Raw genomic sequence first — 22,073 nt, 5'->3', positions numbered from 1 at the left:
AGGCATGCCCATATTATGACCACGGATGTGGTCTAAAAGTGTGAAAAACGTATTTTTAATTTCACTACAGTAGGTCTTTATGGCTATGGTACCAACATCAATACAGCATGGAAATGTGGACCTATTCTTCAGTTTTCGGTCTGCAAGGCTAAACCACCATCAAATGGTGGTCTGTGGCTCATGAAAACCACTGCTGTACAGTATGTTTGACCAGCATTAACATGTTATTGTTGATGTGTGGTTGGGATTGACTTACAGCAGCACGCAGCGCTGGCGCGCATCGTCGTAGTAAGTGCCCTCCGAGCAGCCGCAGCCTTCGGCACAGTCCTTTTCATCGCAGCTCTCTGAACTGGACAGAGCACGGCACGACCGACCACAGGACGAGATGCACGAGTGATACAGCATGCCTCCCAGACACACCACCCCTGTGACACACACACATACACGCATGCACGCACGCACGCACGCGCACAGATGCATGCATGCAGAAAAAAATTAAGTATGTTGCTATATGAGACACAGAGGTGTATGACACAGAGGGCACGACCGGCATTAAAGGTAAAACAACGTATAGGTAGCACCAGGTCTAAATGGATTAAGCAATATTACACGAGAGGGTGTGCTTTACCGCCATTAATGCACGTCTGTGTTGCTGCGGGAACGAGCCGGTAGGCAAGTTCCGTAAGCATGGCTAGATGGCTACTTCAACCAATCAGATTTCGCCTTGTGCCTGGAGGGACACTGAAGGTTGCCTAGCAACCTGGGCGTAGTAGAGGTAGAGGTACAGTATGTGTTTGGCTTCTGCCGGTCGATTTTTATATAAAGCGATAACCCGTGGCGCCGCGGGTTTGGCTATCAAAGGGTAATTATTATAACCCGCAGTGCCGCAGGTTATGGCGCTGGCTGGCGCCACAGCAATATTACACTAGACTAGAGGGTGTTCTTTATGGTCATTAATGCACGCCTGCGGTGCCGTAGGAACTCGCCCGCAGGCCGAGTTCCCAAAGGTATCGCAGAAGTGCACTAATGACAATAAAGAAGAGGGTAATATTGCAATTATACAACAGTAAAAATTGACTGAGGGACTGCCATTTTTTTTTTTTTTTTCATGTCATATGAAAGCAGGGAATCATAGCTTCAAATTGACATATTGGTTGTTCAGTTTGACCCACCAGTTTTGGAGATATATGGCTTATAGAGTAATGGCTTGCAGAATACAGACTTGAAAGGTTCACTTCTGTGGTGGTCTCTAACATTACACCTAGCTACATGTTTAAGCATTTATATTTCATGTTTACATGTCGATTTCAACTCTGACACTTATTTCAGACATGCTCTAGTATGTGAAGAGTCTGCCTGTGCTATTAACTCATTTTGGATAAAATACAAATAAAAGGTTCTCTGGTGAAAAGCTGGAGGTTGCACGATGGCAAGCTCTCAGTCAAATCTGGTCACAGTTACCCTTAAAACTAAGATAATCATCGAAAAATAATGATTTGTCAATGACAGATGTAGCCACTACGACCACAAATGTCCCAAGAAACTAGCTAGCCTAGCCACCAAGTCTGCTGTGCTCTGAGAGAAAAGCACAGGCTGAATTATTTGTTTTGATTAGCCGTGCCATTATCGTGGTTTAAGCATGGCTAGAAAGCTGTTTCAACCAGTCAGATTGCTTCCTCGAAACGACCTGTTGTATAATAATAAGTGACCAGATTTGACTGAGAGACTGCCATCGCGCAAATTCCAGCTTTTCACCAGAGGAGACAAACTTTATTTTATTTTTTTTCCCCCAAAATGAGTTTATAGCACAGGCAGACTCTTCACATACTAGAGCATGTCTGAAATAAGTGTCAGAGCTGAAATCGACATGTAAATATGAAATAAATGCTTAAACATGTAGCTAGGAGTAATGTTAGAGACCACAGAAGTGAACCTTTCAAGCCTGTTTTCTCAACTCGCTGTTTCTCTGCAAGACATTACTCTATAAGCCATATCTCCTAAACTGGTGGGTCAAACTGAACAACCAATATGTCAATTTAAAGCTATGATTCCCTGCTTTCATATGACATGTTTCATATGACAAAAACGAAAATTCAAAAAAATCCAATGGCAGTCCCTCAGTCAAATTTAGTCACTTTTATGTGTTCTCCTTATTCCCAAGCTACAACTTGCAGGCATCATGTTGTATTGTTAACCCAAAGCCGGGAAAGCGTCTGTGTGATTTCTTTGGCAATTCAAAAATAGCAGATACAAGCTTCTGCTATTTTTGAAAAATCTCGAAAATTGTGCAAATCTTTTAATATAACATTTTGAAAAGTGAAACATCTTTGCTTTTGGGGGTCCCATATATATATATATATATATATATATATATATATACTGTCAGGTTTGTAGCTGACCATTTGGTTGCCCTACTCGGATATATTTGTGCTGCCCCTCCTCCCGGCGAGAGCGCTGCGTTTTGCGAGGACACACACACACAGGTGCTCGTTCTATAAGCAGCTGCTCTGACAAAGACATTGTCCAGTGGGCAAAGTCACACTTCAATACATTAACGGGTTAAGTAAAGCTTGTAATCCATTGTATACTGTAGATCGGCTCTCGTTGGAGAGCGACAATGAGTGAAGCGGTCGCACGACAGGGTCAAAATGGAAGTTCTGGAAGGAAGAGGCGTCGGACACTCACCGCACTCGGAGACGTGTGGCCTGAAGTTGATGTCCACGCCATGCTTGGCGCAGAGGTAGGCGTAGTGTGCGAGCGCCGTGCACAGGCAGCTCTGCCCGCAGCGGCAGGCCTGGTAGCGACACTGCTGGTTGTAGACGGACGGACTGACGTAGCCGTGGCACGGCTCGAACACGCTGCCCAGCATCACCTCACACAGAGACGCATAGAACACTGCAACATATACAGGAGCGCACACACACAGGTGCACGTGCATACACACATACAAGCACACACACACACACACACACACACACACACACACACACACACACACACACACACACACACACACACACACACACACACACACTTTACATAATGTTTCTATCGTTATACATCTGGTCAGTTCTAGTGCAAAAGTTAAAAAAATTTCGGGGGGACATTATTTTGTCTAAGATCTAGACAAGGCGTGCGTGTGTGCGTGCGTGCGTGCGTGCGTGCGTGGTCAACATGTCTCACAAAAGTGTTAATGTGTATTTACATTTTGATTTCAGCAGAACCCCCCCCTCCCCCCTCCAATGCACCATACTGAAGGTCAGGATGCACAGTATGGTGCATTGGGCAGATGGCTGTATTTCTTACTGTATATCGTACTAGCAAAGCTCGGCCAATCAGTTAAGCAGACGGGTCAGGTTGCCCAATCAGGAACTTTTTTGCTATTGGTTAAGCATCACAAACGTGACGCGAACGCCACAAATCCAGAATGGGTGCGTCCTCTGCAGACCCGCAGTCAGACAGATACAGATAACCGTGGTTCTTCGGTTTACGGAAAATATGGAAATATAATACATAGGTAGAATATGATATGTTCTAAACCCTGGCGACGTCGATACAGTGAATCCTCTTTGTCTTTGGCTCTCGCTTCACACTTCGTTAACCTATCAGCCCTACTGTCAAAGTCTTCCAAAAAGTTGTAAAATTGTGATCTTTTGGGGGAAACAAATTGTTGTTAGCTTGTAGATTGGCTATTTACAAAATAATTTCAGAAATACATGAACATGTCCACCAATACATGACATGTAGGCAAAATAGGGATGTGAAGGTTAAAGTGGTTAAAAGAACAACACTTTGTGTCGCAGAGGTGGCTTGTGGATAGCTTGAAAATCTGCACCATTGGTGGGGATTTCAAGCTAGATTTCAAACTTGTCCGCTAATTATGTAATCTTTCGAGCTATGCCCAGCCCATCTCGGAGAAACTAATATACGGAAATGGTACTGTCCTACAGTGAGCATTATAGGGCAGCTGTATGGACTGGACATAAGGTTGAAAAAGTGTTCAAATGAAGGGAGAAAAAGTGCCTTACAGTTGTGTTGGTTAATTTCACACGGGTCTATGATGGGCAGGTTGACGGGAGCCACACAAGCAGACGACACCTTCCAGGCATTTGCATGGAGTTGAGGTGTGCCCTCGATCATACCAGCTGGAGACCTACACAAACACAGACACACAAGCACAAAAATATATCCCAACAATATGCCCTTGATCATACCTGCAGTAGACCTGCACCACACACACACACACACACACACACACACACACACACACACACACACACACACACACACACACACACACACACACACACACACACACACGCACACACACATGCCATAGTCGAAGTAATACATGTAGTGGAGTAGAATATTTGGTTCCGAGATGTAGTGGAATAGAAGTAAAAGTACTGAATTGCTGGAAATTGAGTAAATGTCCTATTACTGCCTATTTTAAATGTTGAAATTTCAAGGGAAGAGGTGCTTCTTGCTTACAGGAAGTCGTCCCTCAGGTTTCCATTGAAGGTTCCACAGAGGCCCAGTGTGGCTCTGTGCCAGTGGCTGTCCAAGTGCAGATAGAGACGTCCCCCGCGGCCGTCGTACTGCAGCCGCAGCCCGATACCTAGTGCCTTTAGCTGGGTGACGACAGACGTCAGCTTTCGCACCTCCACGGCATCTATTGTTGTGAGACGCGTCAACAAGAAAAAAAGCACGGACATTAGTGTACATTAATCAATCTTTTCCTAACACTGTTCGGAAGAAAACAAATCGAGAAATTATTTTCATATTCAGTGATGTTGATTTGTTTTGTTTTAAAAACGCTGGGACAACGCTCCACACGTCCCAAACTCTTCTCCCTTCTGGCTCCAAAACTATGGAATGCACTTCCCATCACATTCAGAATCTTCCGCCGTAGTCTGAAAACCCACCTTTTCAGACTCCACCATGGCCCGTAGCACTTGCCCTAGCCCCTTAGATAGCACTTTATGTAGACTTAGATAGCATTTTAAACAGACTTATAGCATGTTACGTAGACAGCACTAGAATTGCATGTTATGTAGTCATAGCACTTTATAGTACACATGTATAATATATTATATAGTATAGTATGTATAGTTTACATATATAGTTTCATGATATAGATACTCCACTGTTACGTTCTTAGCTTACACATTATTACTTTTTATATATGTGATGTACAGTATGCCATGCTTTTTGTTATTGCTTAATATAAATCGCTCTGGATTAAGAGCATCTGCTAAATGCCTAAATTGTAAATTGTAAATTGATGTTGTTTTCAATGTAGTGAGTCCTGGGAGGCCGGTAACCACGGCCATTTACGTCCATTTAAATGGATCCCAGGGAAATCCATTTTTTGTCTTTGATCTCAATTCATTCTGGTTATTTGTTTATGTAGAACTGATCTGTGTACAGGCGGGGGAGTGGTGTTATAGCAGAAAATATACCTGCAACTGTTTGTTGGCCAGCAATAGGCTTCAACTTCTTCTTTATGGCATTGTATGTACCGGTATATCACTGTAACTATTATATCATGAATTGTATCATAAATTATTAAAGATTTCGGCAACTGTTGCACTAAATTATGGCACTAAATCATGGCACAGATAATCACGCTTCAGGTTGCTCTTATGTTGAAAAGTGTGCTTCTCAAAAGTTCAAAATTGGCACGCAAAAAAAAGGATTTTAAAATCTATTTTGAGCCCTGGAAATACCTTTTGACAAATGTTCTGAATTTTAGATTCAACAAACACATTTTGACAAAACAACACATGCACAGGACAAAATGTCCATGGGACAAAACATCCATGCGCAAACGGCGGATGTGTGGGACAAACTGCAATGACATATTATGCGCAAATGGCCAAGACACTGTGTTGTAAGCTTCAATGTATTCGTGGTCGCTCCAAGTAAAACAGAAAGTAAGTGTGACGTTAAAAAGCCTACCATCTGTGTAGGGCAGGACAGGTGCTGGATTGACCCCCACCACCACCTCTCCCTCTCTCGTTAACGTCACCTGACGACTTACGTCCTCGTCCAACACCACAGTCACCGACTGGATACACACCTGGTGCTACACGCGCACACACACAGGACACGTAAGACAGAAGGTTATAACTGCAGTGTGTGAGAGCTACTGTATGTGTGTGTCTACTCTGTTGGAGAAAGCATGGCATTTCTGGTGGTCTGCCGCAGTGTGTGTGTGTGTGTGTGTGTGTGTGTGTGTGTGTGTGTGTGTGTGTGTGTGTGTGTGTGTGTGTGTGTGTGTGTGTGTGTGTGTGTGTGTGTGTGTGTGTGCATTATTTCTGCTAAAGTATGCTGCATTGATTGTGTGTATGTGAGAGTCTGTCTGTGTGTATGTTTTTGTGAAAGCTTATGCATCAGCACGCATACGTCTGTCACTGAGTATGTGTCCACATACAGTACACATATCCATATTCATATTGTACTTTGTCTATATTGTATGAAAGTGTGTGCATGTGTAGTGTATTTGGGTGTATGCAAATTATGTCCATGTCCACAATGTGAGTGTGTGTCTGCACCCACACTGTGCAATTGTGCATGTGAGTTTGTACTCACGTGCGTACGTGCATGCGTGCGTGCGTGCGTGCGTGCGTGCGTGCGTGCGTGCGTGCGTGTGTGCGTGCGTGCGTGCATGTGCGTGCGTGTGCTCTACCTCAGCACAGGTAGTATACTGCAGTGTGACAGTGAATCTGCTGCTGCTGCGGCTCTTGGCCAGGACATACTGACACGCCCCTGGCTGCAGGAACATCCTGCCGTCAAACGTCGTCATAAACACATCTCCCACCACGGAACACTCCGCTGGAGAGAGAGAGAGAGAGAGAGAGACATAGAGAGACATTCAGTAGGAATAGATAGAAAAGACAAAGAGAATGGAAGAAAGAGAGGGGAGATAAGATAAGACCTGTATTGATCTCGCGAGGGAAATTCAGTCACTAAAGGTAGTAGTACAACAGTTCAGATAGTTACACGGCAAGAAAAAAGTATACAATAGATAGGGCAGGGTAGAGACATCATCCACCCGCTTTGAATGTTATATCAACCGTTAATCACCAATATGTTCTTATCAGGCCATGCAATGGAGCAATATGGACATTAGGAAACAGAAGTGAAATCACTGCCGCCGAAGCGAAAACATCGTGAAACTGTGCTATGCAACAACTTTGCTTTTTGTTTACTTACGTGGCCGGTTGAGACTGAAGTTAGGGTTAGTTAGGGTTAGAGGGTTAGAGTCAGAGTCAGAGTTAGAGTTAGGGTTAGTAATAGGGTTAGTAGTCAACAATCGGACAATGGCTGACCACAATGTCAGTATGTAGGAAATATGGCCATACTGGCTCCATTGCATGGTCTTGATAAGGGCTGATGACATCTGATAACATCCGAAACCGCTACATCATCACACTCAAAAAGAAGCTCCATCATGAACAAAATATACAGAGTAGATTGGTTGCTAACATTACACATGTATCCTCCACATCAAACATTACTCATTGAACTGATTGATGTGGAGAGCAGAGGATGAACTCACCAGTACAGTTGTTCTCAGTACAGTTCCACACTCCTCCCATGCAAACACTGCAAACACAACATAACGTTCATTCATAAAAAGGGATTACGCCTCAACAATGGGTTTTCTCAGGCCCAAAATCCACTAGTATACATGTCAAAAACAGTCATTTTAAAAAATACCCAAAAGGGTAGCACATCCCAAATTTCAAATCAATGGAGAATAATATTTCCACTTTTTTATTGGCACACACCAATAAACGAACGCTGACGCGTTTTGGCGAAGATACTTCTTCAGAGCAACATAAGAGGTTTGTACAGAACAAGTACACAGACACAGACACAGACACACACACACACACACACACACACACACACACACACACACACACACACACACACACACACACACACACACACACAGACAGACACAGACACACACAGACAAACACTCACCACACGCTGCAGCCCTGCTCCAGCACGTGTCCCTGTGTGTAGGACGTCCCATGGTAAACGCACGGACACTGAGAAACCGCAATGCACGTTCCATTCTGTAGGATCAGACCTGAAACACACAGGGTTGGAATGTTATGAAGACGGCATGTGATCTGAAACAACAACAACCACAATTACATTTGAAAATATGTGGATGTGGGGATACATGATGTAGAGCAAAACAATTCGGGACCCATTTGTAGGTCGCGGACACATTTTTATGGGTTCCTTTATATTTTGTTTTTAATTATTATCATTTCAAAACATTTTCAAAAGACATTGCCAAAAAAGCAACATTTTTCATGGATTAAAAACAAATTCCATTATTTTTTTCTAGTAATTTCATGAAGAAATCAAAGAAAATCAAAGAATTTCCATACATTAGAAAACAAATGTTTTAATAAGAAGCCGATCTCCAAGCTGTAGATCTGCTGTTTTCACTAGTTTGAGTCCCGGGGGAGACTCAGGATTTCTTCGGGGGAGACTCAGGAACCGCTTGGGAACCAGTGATATTGTAGAGGGTGCAACATGTTTGTGTAAATACCATCGGGACAGTAGCAGCCGTCCAGACAATGCAGGTTGGTTCCCAGACACTCTTTCTCAAATGTACACGTCGGTGGACAGCAACTGATACAGTCTCTGTGAACAAAGCTTTCCTCGCAGCCATCGTCTGCATATGGACACAAACACTTGAGTTAAAGGGTAATAATGAACAATTACATGGACATGGATTAAGGCATGTCTTCAAATTAATTGTTCCTCACATTACATGGACATGGATTAAGGCTTGTCTAAAATGAATTGTGCCTAGCACGTGTCCTTTGGGACTTGAGCTAATCTTTTCAACGAGCGTACACTTAAACAGACACTTAAAATATTTGCACTTGACTCCAGTAGTTAAAACATTGGAACCAAATGTACTGGAACTTTTGATTATTTTAACGACCATTACGTGACTTTGGCTAAGGATAACATATTTTTACTCAACAAAGAGGAAAGGGCATGTACAGTTTGGCAGCACCGTCCCTTATTTTCCACAGAGTCTTCAATAATAGCCAGATTCTAGCCAAATACTAGCCCCGGATTTGAACCTGGTTTCCTGCTTAAGTGCTGACATTTTTACCATTAAGCGAATAGAGTCGGCCTGCTTGCTCAGTGGATAGATTAAATCTTGACCATCAGGTCGTAATTTGTGTCATATCCTGTTTCGATGTGAGACATGATCTTTAACACGCATATAAATGTCTCAATAAAAGAGCACCTGGAGACAAAATACAACCACCCCAATTACTCATACCAACTGATTGGATAAAATTATATTATAAAGGTCACATATTGAGACTTAAAGTCACTGTTTTGATACAGTGTGGATTAGTTTCTTCTCATGTCCTTCATACAGCATTCCTCATTATTACCAAATCAATGTAAAACACTCATCTAAGTCACACCAAATGTGCAATTAACTGAAGAATACATGCTTATAGTTTATGCAAGCCTAGATTTTCAAAGTGTTGTCACACACGTTACTCCACGTGTCTTGGTTGTGTCTAACTGTCTATACAGCTGTGACAGAAGACAATGAAGGGGTGAAGAAGACCATCCTGTGTGATTCATATAGTTACCCTACTTTATGTCAGCATTTGACAGTTCAATTCTGTTCATCACCGACCTTGGTGATGTCCTTAAAACAATTCAATCAAGCCATTTGGAGGCTGACATTCTGTGTCCAATTACTGACTGCAGAACACTGTTGTCTACTGGCGCCTAAAACAGGGGCCTAAATCAACTGTTAATTAAATGGGCTTTGAATAGAACTGACTGACAGATTATGGTTTCAAGGGTTGTACTTACTGCAGGAAGGGAAGCTGTCCCTCCACTCTCTCACTGGGTATCCTACGTGAGAGCAGGCTCTGGTGTACTCAACCAAGGCCCGACAGAATGTATCCTCATCGTCCGATCTGAAATAATGTACTACTAACATTACTCACCCTTAATTAGTAAAAAGATCAATATTATATTATATCATAATGCTAACCCTAAACCTATGTATGAAATGTAGAAATAATATAAAGGACGACTTCATCTATTTTCAAGTCAACCCATCTTCATGTAATTGGTCTTCACTAATGCTCATTATAATATGGTACATATTTTTGTTTAGGTACCCTGTCTGTCTCCCAGAGGAGGGCTGTGGACAGTTCAGAAACCCTACCAGTGACATCATCGATGGTGAATCCAAGCTAATAGAAACGGCAGGCTTTCTATTCCTGGAAAGTTAGCATGCTATGGATATTAAAAAAAAAAAAAAAAAAAGTGAAATCATGTTTTAAACAAGAAATGATCACAGTGATATTTGTCAGGTGAAAGAAGCGCTGTCCCCCCATATTAGTATGATTATTGCGTGTGTGTTGTGTGTGTGTGTCCCCCCCCCCCATATTAGTCTGATTATTATTTTAGTAATGTGTATGACCCTCCCCTTGAACCCTTTAGCATTGGCCAAAAGGCAGCTTTGCTGTTGGTTGGTGTCCCATTGGCCAGAGGAGCCAATCAGATCAGTCTAACTACGTAGAGTTAAATGGCCGTGTACATTTCATGAGCGATGTTAGGTCAGGTTTCACCTGACAAAAAAGACAAAACCTGCCTAATGATGATGTCATTGGTATAGGTGGGTTTCTGAAGTGTCCACAGCCCTCCTATGAGAAGTGGGGGAAAAAAACATTGAACATTATTGAGGACCAATGGATTAAGTCATCCTTAACAGTTAGTCCGCCAGCATTTATTGATAAATAGTGATATAATTCACGGCAGCATTTTTCCCTGTTCAGCTCTTATTTTGAAGAGCCCCATTTCCAGACTGTGATGAACTTATGATAGGGTATGTGACGATGCAAGATCTCTTCCTTGTTTACGCAACACAGAGTCTGCTCTGGGCCGTGGAATAAACCTTGTTTTGACCAAAAATGCCATCTGGGACAAGGAATAGGAGATACAGGCGATTGAAAGAAACAGATAGAATAGATGATTATGGCGACAATGATCTTTATGCGCGATCCTGTGTTATTGACAGCACCAGCTAGCAACCCGACGCTAACGTGAGTAGCATTATGACTATAAAAGCCCAATTGCCGTAGATCAACGCCAATGGCGTTAAGCGTTGCATTGATTAATTGCTTTTAATTGACGTAGATCAACGCCAATGGCGGATCTTTGGTTCATTAAGTTTGTGGGGTCCCCTTTGATCTGCAGAACTTCTGTAGATATTTATCCACCACTTAGGTGTACCTAGGTCTCAGACAAAACCACACAAACGTACACATACATTTTACACTGATCGAAGATATAGATTCTTTTCACTTACACACACAGGTCTGAGACACAGCTGGCCACAAAGGGGTTTGGGTCAATGTTTTCATGGCAAGATACGAATGGGAAGAAGAGGAGTGCACTGCACTTCTCTATGGCATCCTGAAGGCAGCACAGAAGAAGTTATGAGAATACAATGTACAGTTGGGTGCCACCGATATTGTCCCTTATCATTTGACCCATTTAGGCCTGACCTCAAAACTTTCAAAAATCCTTCTAAATCCTCCAGTTTTCTGAAATAAATATTTTCACGATTTTTCAAAAATGCCAGACCTACAAGCTCGTAGCGCGCCACTCGGTGGCGCGCTATGAGCTTGTAGATCTGCTATTTTTCAATAGCTAAATTATAACATAGTTTAAAACACCAAAAGGGGTTCCCACCCAAAATGGGTTAACTGTCCTTTTACGCAGATCACGCAAACCTCAGCAAAAAGAAAAGGACAATATCGATGGCCTCCAACTGTAGGCTACACAATGACTACTCAAGCAAGGCCAAACACTTTCGCATATCTTCTACTCATGGACACATTTAGCCATCCATGTTTGAAAGTGCATAGTACAGTACATTTGGATATTGATATGCTAATACTTAGAGGACCATAATTAGAGGACCATACTGGTGGGAATCCATGATATTCCCATTAACAAGTGAAAGTAAAAGAGCTACAACATAGGAGCCTGATTAACAACATAGTCCAACTGAACAAGAACAGTTTTTGGTTATTGTTCTGAATAACTACCATTGTAGTTATTGTGTACTCTATCCGAACAAATTCAGACATTTTTGAGGAAGCCATTGTTTTCCATTCATTTTAGTATGGTATGAAAATTAAACACGCAACTTGCTTGACGTAATCCAACAGTGATCTTTCCAGTTTTTGTCAAAGTTACTAAATGATTGCGCTTGAATGCAGTTGAGTATGGAATCTGTGGATTGACTTGAAAAAAGGTTTTGCTAAATATTTCCAACACTTCCTGGGTGGGTTTAGCATCTCAAAGTTTGAATTAAACAGAATAGGGAAATCAGTTAAAGGTAAATGATGTACAAAACAAACAAACAAAAACTGCAGTATGCTAAACATGCAGTACCACCGCTATGGTGCTTTAACTCTCATATAATTCATTCTTCAATAACATTAATTATTCACATTAATTATTCAATGTCATCAATTATTCACATTCATTATTCAATGTCATTAATTCTCATCAGCTGGACACATATGGGTCCATTTGGTTACATGTGTACACTCTTAGAGATTTGACAGTGTGTGGTTCTTACATCCATGTCTGACTCTGACTGGCAGGGGCCAGTGAAGTCCAGATCTATTGAGGGACACGCTCGCTCGTGAGGCAGGTCCACTGCCCAGCTGTTGGCAAAGATTGCAGGCTCGTCTGTCCGGATGCCTGACACGTGTACGCATGCACACACACACACACACACACACACACACACACACACACACACACACACACACACACACACACACACACACACACAATGTGTAGGAGTAATATAAACATGTGTTTTTGTTTGTTTGTTGTTTTTGTTTGTTTTTGTTTGCCTCCTAGTAGCACTATAATTGGGCAATGTTAAAAGGATGGCATTGATTGTTCCTCAACGGAAATGTGCGCGCGGACAGATCCATGTTGATCACACGACTATAGAGATAGTGTTAGTGTGTTCCAATTATGAGGAAATCTGTAGGAGTAATATATATATATATATTTCTTTTTTTTAATTTCAAATCGGCCTCCTGGTGGCGCTATAACAGGCCGTTGGGGCAGAGGTTCTGAATTGGCATCCAGGGAGTGTGTGTGCACAGTTTGGCAGCGACCGGGCCAACGGTGCCGGTGATTAGCTTTAGGTGATTTAGACAGGGTACAAAACATACTGTCTCCCCGTGCCTTAATAACTATTACGGTATCATATAAGTTAGTATGAGAAGGGATTAATTATCTTGTCAAACAGAGCCATGTAAACGTTCATTGCGGCTCTGGAAGCCGAGCCGAGTGTACTCTGTATGTGAGAGTGGACACTTCTCTCCTCTCCTCAGAGCAGCAGGGGGCCATGTATCAGGTTACTGGTCATCTGGGGAAGAATATCTCCTCCTTCCACTCTACAAAGGCAGACTATCAGCCCTTCCCTGCTGCTCTCCCTGCTGCTATAATTGAGCTGATGTGGTATCATTGTAATAACTATGGCGAGTGGGTGCTGACAGAGAGCATAAGAGGAGGACCGGGGGGGCCGCAGTCAGGGCAGGTCTTACCGCGGGCGGTGGTGAGGTCATCGCCAGCCACATGGTTGAAGTTCCCACAGAGGCCACAGGGGGCGCCCTGGTGATCCTCGCTCATCTTCAGGTAGACGCCAGAGCCTCCGTCCCACGCCAAGGAGAAACCAAACACACTCTTCACCAGCAGGTAGTCGGCCAGCCGCTCAATAAACACAGCGCCCACTGTCTGAGGCAGGCTTAGTCTGACAGTACACGCACACACACAACCAATCACACGCACGCACAATTGCACACGCGTGCGCGTACACATGCACACACAAGCAAACACATACAAATACATGCACCCAGATGAACACATACATGTCTGCACACAAAATGTGTGATCACACATGTATGATTGGAAACAAACGCACAAAACAAACACTACACAGTCACGGTATTGTCAGAAGTAAGACTGCAACTAATCATTAGTTGTTATTGCTAATCAATTTTATCTTCACCTGAACACAGATATACATCTAGACATATTGGACCTCTCTCCATGGTACATTACTAAACCGATTATTAGACTTAATTAATTCAATTTAAAAGTTAATTTGATACATTTTATCTGTTGATGGACATGGAACATTTATTCAATCGCTTTAACCATAGACAACAGAGCAAAACGTCTTTCACAAAGCTCCCATGGAAATAAAATGAGCTCTCTTGCTTTGTATTCTCTCTCTCTCTCTCTGGACCCCCAAATCAACATTTATTAGGTCACATGCCCCCATTTGAAAATATATGCCAGGGATCCCGATAAGAGAGGATTGTTACAGCTCTAGCAGTGGTTTTCAACCATTTTAATTTCAAGGATCCCCAGTTTGACATGCATTAGGCTACTGGCCCCCATTTAATGGCATTTATATCTCTGGGACCCAAATGTATATTGTAAAATCACTGTTAATTTAACTCTGAGAGTGTACAAATTATTTTCAGACCATGAAATGCAGACCTATAAGGGTCCATTTGGTTCCTAACCATCTCTAATTTAGCTGGGGAACTCCCTCCCTGGAACTCCCTCAAGTACCCCTAGGGGTCCCCACTTTGAGAACCAATGCTCCATAAGACACACACCTGCGACCCCCCTGGTGGACCTGATACCCCGATATATGGATCTCCTCCTCGTCCGGGAAGAACAGGCTGAGAGCCCGTGGACATGAATATACACTCCCTCGACATACCCTGCTGTTGTGAACCTGAGGGGAGCAAGCAAGGACAGTGAGAGACACAGGCACAGGGGGGAAAGAGAGGGAGAGAGAGAGAGAGATAGAGAGAGAGAGAGAGAGAGAGAGAGGGAGAGAGAAAGGGGGCTATACTGAAATTAATTAACAAGGATTAGTCTTGGTTTATAAACAGATTGAAGCAGCCTTTCCAAAAGAACAATGAAAATCCCAACCGACAGATACTTTTACATACTGTGGCTTCAAGGACACAGTGGATACATTATACTGATATGAGATGCAGTAGATATCTAATAATATCTACTGATCAAGAGAATGGACAGTACACACATGCTTGCGCACTGTATAAGACTGTAATTGATTCACTTTCTGTCATGCGCACGCACGCACACACACACACACGCACGCACGCACGCACGCACGCGCGCACGCAGACACACACACACACACACACACAGCCATGATACAGTGAATAATATCACCCTCATTTTGGCCGTTCTGGAAATTTGCAACCCACACACAGTGCAGCTGACTGGCAGTGTTGGCCCATTCAGCAAGGAGGCAATATATTTATATTTGATTTATCGAGTGATTGCCATAGGATGCTGTGACTCTGCATTTAGCCGTTTCTGGAAATGTATAGGAGAAGTCTTTCTTACCCAGACGGTGTACTGTGGTGACGATGACTGGCAGTCTTGGGCCAGGATGTATGAGCAGGTCCCGGGGTAGTAATAATAGATCCCATCAAACGTCTCATAGTGATGTTGACCCCACGAGCGACAGATCCCGTCTCTGTCCTGACCCTGGTTAGGTACTGAGAGATACACCGACCATTAGCTTAGACAGAATCGCTGTTTGGAGAACAGCAATCAGTCAATAAACTACAGTTATTGACCGGGGCGAGTTATGTTGGACACAACACAATAAAACACAATACAAGTCCACTCAGCTTTCTCCCATAGCCCTCCTTGGACAGTGCAATGGAGGATGAATACCCACAGTGCCAATTCTACAAAAGCTGCTCCGTTACTGGAAACCCCCCATAGCTGGCCATGGAAAAGTACCGTCCAACCCTGCTCTGCTCAACTAGTACCTGCACTGGTGTTCTGCGGTCGTATGAGGTCAAAGGCTGAGTACTGTAAATCAGCTGAGGAAGGCCATACAGGCCGAAACGCGTACGTTTTCATTCTCAGAGGTAAATAAAATCATGTAAAAGTACATACAATGAGTGCTGGCATTTTCTTCACCTCAACTTATATCTTCGAGCCTTGCACCTAGAAGGATTTTGTTTGAACCAGGAGTGCTGCGGGTTGTCTGCTATGGCAGTACTTTTCTCTCTGTAAATCAGCAGACTAGTGCCAAACTGCCAATATCACAGTAAAGAATTATAGTGTATTATTCTGATTATACCACTGTTTCATTATTCATATTTATTATTATAGATTAGAAAATAGGCAATGTGTGAAATTGTGTTAGAGGCAGTGAGTGGGCACCTCACTGGCAGTTGACTCCATTTATACTGCCCTTCCTCACTCCCTCCTTCCTTGGTGCCCTCACGCCCAGCCTCAGTGTCGCAGTGACGATCCTGTGGTCTGAGCCGAAGGACCTGTATGCCTTGTTGCTCGCATTCAATGCTAATCGGTAACTTCTGTGTTTTTCTCTCTTTCTTTATTTTATTTTTTTAATGTTCTTCACAGCTTGTGGTTGCCAATTTACCCTGTCACTGCCAACCCATACTATTTGGGCTGGGGAGGGCGTTATAGACACCAATGGGTCTCCATACATGGAGTCAGCAGCACCCCCTTCTTTTCACCTGACTGAGGAGTTTCGCCACACCTCCCATTTCTGCTCCCTGCCGAACAGGCTCGCTGATCAGCCTGTAGGAGTCACTAATGCAGTGACAAAGAATGCCAGCTCGTTGGAGCACCCGGGCCAAGCCAGAGGCATCACAGAGGAATCGAACCCTAGTCTCCACAATGGTGGACGGGAACTTTACCCCTGCACCACCTGGATGGCCCTGTCTTCCGGTGTGTTGGCGTCAAGGATGTAACTGTAAGACCCATCTTTTACCATACCAAACAGATTATGCCTCATTTGAAGCCAAATGGAAAATTTAAAGAGTAACCCATGACCCACAACAGCACTACCAAGGTTAGAGGCTAATCCGCTAACGCCAACGAGACCGGGAATAAGACAATCATGGACTTGTCTTCAGCCACCAATGACACGCACCAAAGCTGCACAAATTGCAGAGAATAAGGCCACCGTCTCTTAAACACAATCCAAAAACATTAGCTGGCTCAGAAGGTTTCTTGACAGACTGGCCTAAATTTTGCTTCACAGCTAAATTCTCAAACAATCACAGGCTGTGATGAGTACTGAGGACAACTAATTGTTTTGTATAAGAAAATAGCACATAGCGACACAGAAATGGAAGACTGTAGCTCAGATTATAAAAAGGTTTTTCTACATCAACCGTAAACAGGAATCCGAGTTTAAATCTTGCATATTCCGTGGTGAGCACCCACTGACAATGAGAGGAAGTACATGTGTTTTATTCTTCAAATTCATTGTTTTATTGGTTAAGAAAATGTTGTAGTCTGCCTGTGTTTAAGTTGAAATGCCTCCCTTGATCTCTCTACTGTATCTAGTTTCAAGAGTATATTATTACAGCGGCCACACTGTTTGATCTCAGGCAGGATACAGACATCTATAGGACTGTACTTTTCGTCACATAATGTCAAACATCAGTTAGTAATTAGTTCATTAATATGAACACTGTAGGGAACAGAGAGCCCCTTATGGACAAGCCCGTTCAGACATCCATGTATAAAGTATGTATAGTATAAGTACTGTTTCTTTATCCTTTATTCCTCGCTGAATTACTGTAGTTATTGAAAATTAACACTATACAGTTCAAGAGCCCTGATGTAGTTACAGTATAACAAGCCTGTTCAGAATATACAATCCAAAAATTCGGTAACTCAGCCCTAATCCTATTAACCGAGTCACATTGATTATCTGCTGGAGTAGGAGGTACACCGAATAAGTGTATGTGGGTGCGTGTGAAACTGTGAAACAGAGACAGGTCTAGATAGCAGAAGCACACACGCCGTGCACATGTGAGAGAACGAGAAATCTGGAGAAATGTGGTTATTAATCTTGCTGTGTGCACAACTAATTAATGCTTGTTGAATGACACAAGAGTCTGACTCCCACTGCACATGTGCGCGCGCGTACACACACACACACACACACACACACACACACACACACACACACACACACACACACACACACACACACACACACACACCAACTTACACACCAACTTACACATGCTACATTCCAATAAAACTGAGGATCTTCTTATCTGATACATCATTAAATAGTTGTAAGCTGGCTAACGAGGTGATCTGTTACATATAAGAACTACTGCTGGTAAATCAGCCAGGAGTTGCAGAGACTCCACAGATCCTTAACTGATCCATTTGTGGCTCAAGCTTCAGACAGGTCAAAGGTGACAACAAAGGTACACTGTACTGTACTGTACTGTATGTGAGTGAGTATATACCGTACGCATGTGTGTGTGTGTGTGTGTGTGTGTGTGTGTGTGTGCGTGCGTGCGTGCGTGCGTGCGTGCGTGCGTGCGTGCGTGCGTGCGTGCGTGCGTGCGTGACGCGTGTGTGTGTGTGTGTGTGTGTGTGTGTGTGTGTGTGTGTGTGTGTGCGTGTGTGTGTGTGTGTGTGTACTACTCACTGATCTGGCAGCGGTCGCCCAATGCCTGGAACTGTGCACAGTCGCACACCCCACCCTCTTGACACCAACCGCCATTGAGGCAGCCACAATATTCTGGGAATGACATGCGTGCATGAACACACCCACACACGCACAGGCATACACACACACACACACACACACACACACACACACACACACACACACACACGTCATGTATCCCAGGTCTACCCGGATACTGATTATAATGTTCAGTTCGTGTGTGTGTTCATTGGACATTAGCAGTGTACCATGACGTTGCGTGGCATTTACCTGAAGAGGCATCTCTGGCTGTGTAGTTATGAAGGACGCTGCGTGGGAGAGCGCCCTCTGACAGTAGAGGTCTGAACGTCTGGAAGACAAGGATCGTTTAATACAGTACGTATTAATGCTCCAAAAAGTACCCATGAGTCAGTGGGCCATGGCGACTGTGTCACCGGCACTGTATGGGTGTACCTGTTGCTGTAACGGTAAAAGTTGCGTCAATGTGAATGAGTGAAAGTGAATTCGTTAGTGAGTGCGTGTCATTCCTCGACAAAGAGCGCTTTGTGCCGGCTTGGGTGTTGTGCGCATGTGGGTGCCCTGACCTCTTCTGGTTCTCTTAGGTGTAGTGTACCCACCTCCTCCCTGAGGAGATCCCGTTTCCTCCGAAGTGCATTAGCTCTTCTGCGCACACAAACACGCACATTAGTGGGGAGAAACAGTCAGAGGGGAGACTTAAGTGCACTTTACACCACTTGAATTCAAACTCCGATCCCACCCCGGCCCCCCATTTTCTGTGTTCTCACACGGACACTTACTGGTGCAGCAGGTGCACACCTGTATGTGTGTGTGCGAGCAAGTGTGCGCATGCACGCACGTCGTCGCACGCACGCCGTCGCACGCACGCGCACGCACACGCACACGCACACACACACACACACATCATTACACATCAGTCGATATAAACATAATTCATCACAGCAAGTCAGCAACAAATGTTGATATTATAACAATGAATTGTTTTATATCACCATTATTTGAGATATAGGCTCCTTCATAATTACCTGTGGAGTCTTCCCTGTGTCTCTGAAAGTTGGCTATGAGCTCCTGGAGATAAAGATATAACAAACGTTACTATTAAAAAAATAATGTTCATCACTTGAAATGATCATACGCTACAGGTGGAGATAAGCAAAGTCGAAGATGCATGCACATGGCTACACAAAATGAGTCATGTGCTTGCAATATTACTATATTGTAACGTTTAAACATGTTTGAATCTAGTATTAGCCTTAGGCCTACGTTATTTTCCTATTTTCTTTTAGATATCCTGACCTTCGTCGTCATTATCGCAAGCACGCACCTGTCAGAGAGTCAAACAAACTCACCCTCATTTATCATCAACTGGGAGATTGAAAACGATACGAGAAGAAACCGTTCCACGACCCACTTTACGTTCATCTCAGAGTCCCAACGAAGTCGCAGCGCGAAAACGTTAACGGTGCATGTCAGTCACAGTGGTCCCGGGAGTGAAGGACTGTTTCTTCTGGCGGTGTGGTTGGACAGACAGCTACCGTGCAGGTCGGCAGCCTCTTGCTCGATGCGAGCGGATGTCTCTACTACACCTGTGTAGGCAGGTAGGCTCGGGTGTCGCTGCTTTCTGTCACTCTAACTAACATCTTCAATCACACGGTGATCAGGGACAGTAAAAAGTTTCACTCCTGCTCTGACGGTGCCCACTACTATAGTAATCTGTCATTCCACATTTCCACACAGCGGAAGTTTTCTTGCGTGATTTTGACCACATGACCGCGAAGACTTGGCAGGTCTGGGCAGGTGGGGGGGCGGAGGAAAACAATATAAGGGTGGTACTCACTGTACAGGTATATTGATGTTTAGCCTACAGGATCAGGTCTTTCTCTCAGTTTAATGCTAATTAAAGTGTGTGGTTGAAGGTCTGAAAGATGTGCCAATAAATTGCCAATAGAGCTTTTTATCAGTTTAAGATAAATAACTATTTGACAGGGAAGCACATACTAACTATAGCCTATATAACCTTACCAGAAACTAGGTTAATTTTGTGGTTAAAACCACTGTTCCTCCCAACCATTTTAAAACATATAGGCCTAGCTGAAACTGCAATGATAGGCTAGCTAGCATCATCATCATCTCTGTCCTCACTTTTTAGGACCTGCTGGAAGAAAAACATAGCTGCCGTCTGTTTGACTGTGCCCTTTGACCAGGGTGACAGACAGTAGCCTATACTTATACGGAAGTTATGAGTCACTTCCATTATCTTCAATCAACAACCTCTTTGGTCTCGGGGGTTTTGATTGATTGATTGATTGATTGAATAGGCCTATACTTTATTAGTCAGAAATGTAAACAGCACGATTTACAGTCAGAAATGTAGGCTAGAAGGATAACACAGAAAAGTCCTGGGGACTTGTTTCCATTGTGGACCTATATGTAGGCCTATTCAATTCATTAACATCATAAAAATATACACAATAATCATATCAACAACAAATCCAATACACTTACAATTTATTTATTTAGGTAGGCGTTTTAAATAATTTTTTCTTGTTTTTCTGTTTTTTATTTTACAAATATTTTAACTTGTTATGCTGTGCTCTGTTATAAACAAAGTCTCGTATAGGAATAAAATAAATAATAATAATAAAACAAGTGATTGAGGTGATGCAGCACACAGGACCACAGGTGAAATAACAGTGCAAAGCTACATTTTTTTAGATTATTGTTTGGGGCACATTGAGATTAATTTACAATTTACACTGCATTGAACAGATCGACATTTATCTAGAGCGACTTTACAAAATGTAGGCCTAATATAGGTCCCTAGTCAACAAAGACAGGGTCAAGTAAATAGTGTGCAAAGAAAACAAGTGCCATAAAGTTTAACATCAAACCTTACATTTGACATGCTATCCAAATAATATACTTGTGGTCAAGCAAACTTAGTGGTGTAGAAAGGGGAGTGAGTGAATCTTCACTCATGCCGTGGTATCAGGGAGGTCATTCCACAGCTTGGTAGCCAGGAGGGAGAAGAGACTATAAAGACACTGTTGGCCAGGGTTCAGTCAGGTATAGTAGGGAAAAGGGACAGATCCTGTGTTAGATCATTAAAGTGTGGAGGAAAGGCCGGATGGTGTCCTGAAGGTAATGGTGATGTGTCATGTCATGCCCAGTGGTGGACAGTAACAAAGTGCCTTTACCTTTGAGTATCTGTGCTTTACTTTTTTAAAACACATTTTATTCAAAGGGTAAGCAGGGACATTGTATGCAATTTTACAGTGATGGTACAACCCCTTGTTTTTATGTTTTCTCCCGCAATTCCCTTCCCAACCCTCCCCATCCACCCTGTATCTGTGCTTTACTTGAGTAGTATTTTTGATTACTTAGGACTTCTTTCACATTAGGAATAAACTGATTACGC

General features: G+C 43.2%; 1 protein-coding gene across 1 annotated transcript in view; it reads right to left on the bottom strand.

Moving 5' to 3' along the window:
* The window catches only part of otogl (otogelin-like), a gene marked incomplete at both ends in the record, with an annotated part of 75,685 nt that extends 55,722 nt beyond the window's left edge, over positions 1-19,963 (bottom strand). The window contains 21 exons of the mRNA XM_079502303.1: positions 257-425; positions 2,686-2,895; positions 4,029-4,153; positions 4,492-4,672; positions 5,962-6,088; positions 6,692-6,837; positions 7,565-7,611; positions 7,999-8,107; positions 8,582-8,707; positions 9,889-9,995; positions 11,396-11,502; positions 12,680-12,804; positions 13,668-13,873; positions 14,751-14,872; positions 15,517-15,671; positions 18,617-18,709; positions 18,908-18,986; positions 19,255-19,300; positions 19,435-19,453; positions 19,681-19,723; positions 19,952-19,963. Of these exons, the coding sequence (XP_079358429.1) occupies positions 257-425; positions 2,686-2,895; positions 4,029-4,153; positions 4,492-4,672; positions 5,962-6,088; positions 6,692-6,837; positions 7,565-7,611; positions 7,999-8,107; positions 8,582-8,707; positions 9,889-9,995; positions 11,396-11,502; positions 12,680-12,804; positions 13,668-13,873; positions 14,751-14,872; positions 15,517-15,671; positions 18,617-18,709; positions 18,908-18,986; positions 19,255-19,300; positions 19,435-19,453; positions 19,681-19,723; positions 19,952-19,963 (2,354 nt within the window). The remainder of the gene's footprint in view (positions 1-256; positions 426-2,685; positions 2,896-4,028; positions 4,154-4,491; positions 4,673-5,961; positions 6,089-6,691; positions 6,838-7,564; positions 7,612-7,998; positions 8,108-8,581; positions 8,708-9,888; positions 9,996-11,395; positions 11,503-12,679; positions 12,805-13,667; positions 13,874-14,750; positions 14,873-15,516; positions 15,672-18,616; positions 18,710-18,907; positions 18,987-19,254; positions 19,301-19,434; positions 19,454-19,680; positions 19,724-19,951) is intronic.
* Positions 19,964-22,073: the final 2,110 nt, after the last annotated feature.

This window comes from Electrona antarctica (assembly GCF_951216825.1).
Source record: "Electrona antarctica genome assembly, chromosome: 5".
NCBI lineage: Eukaryota > Metazoa > Chordata > Actinopteri > Myctophiformes > Myctophidae > Electrona > Electrona antarctica.
Note: the sequence above shows the minus strand (reverse complement) of the source record. Positions and strands in the feature narration are given on the sequence as shown.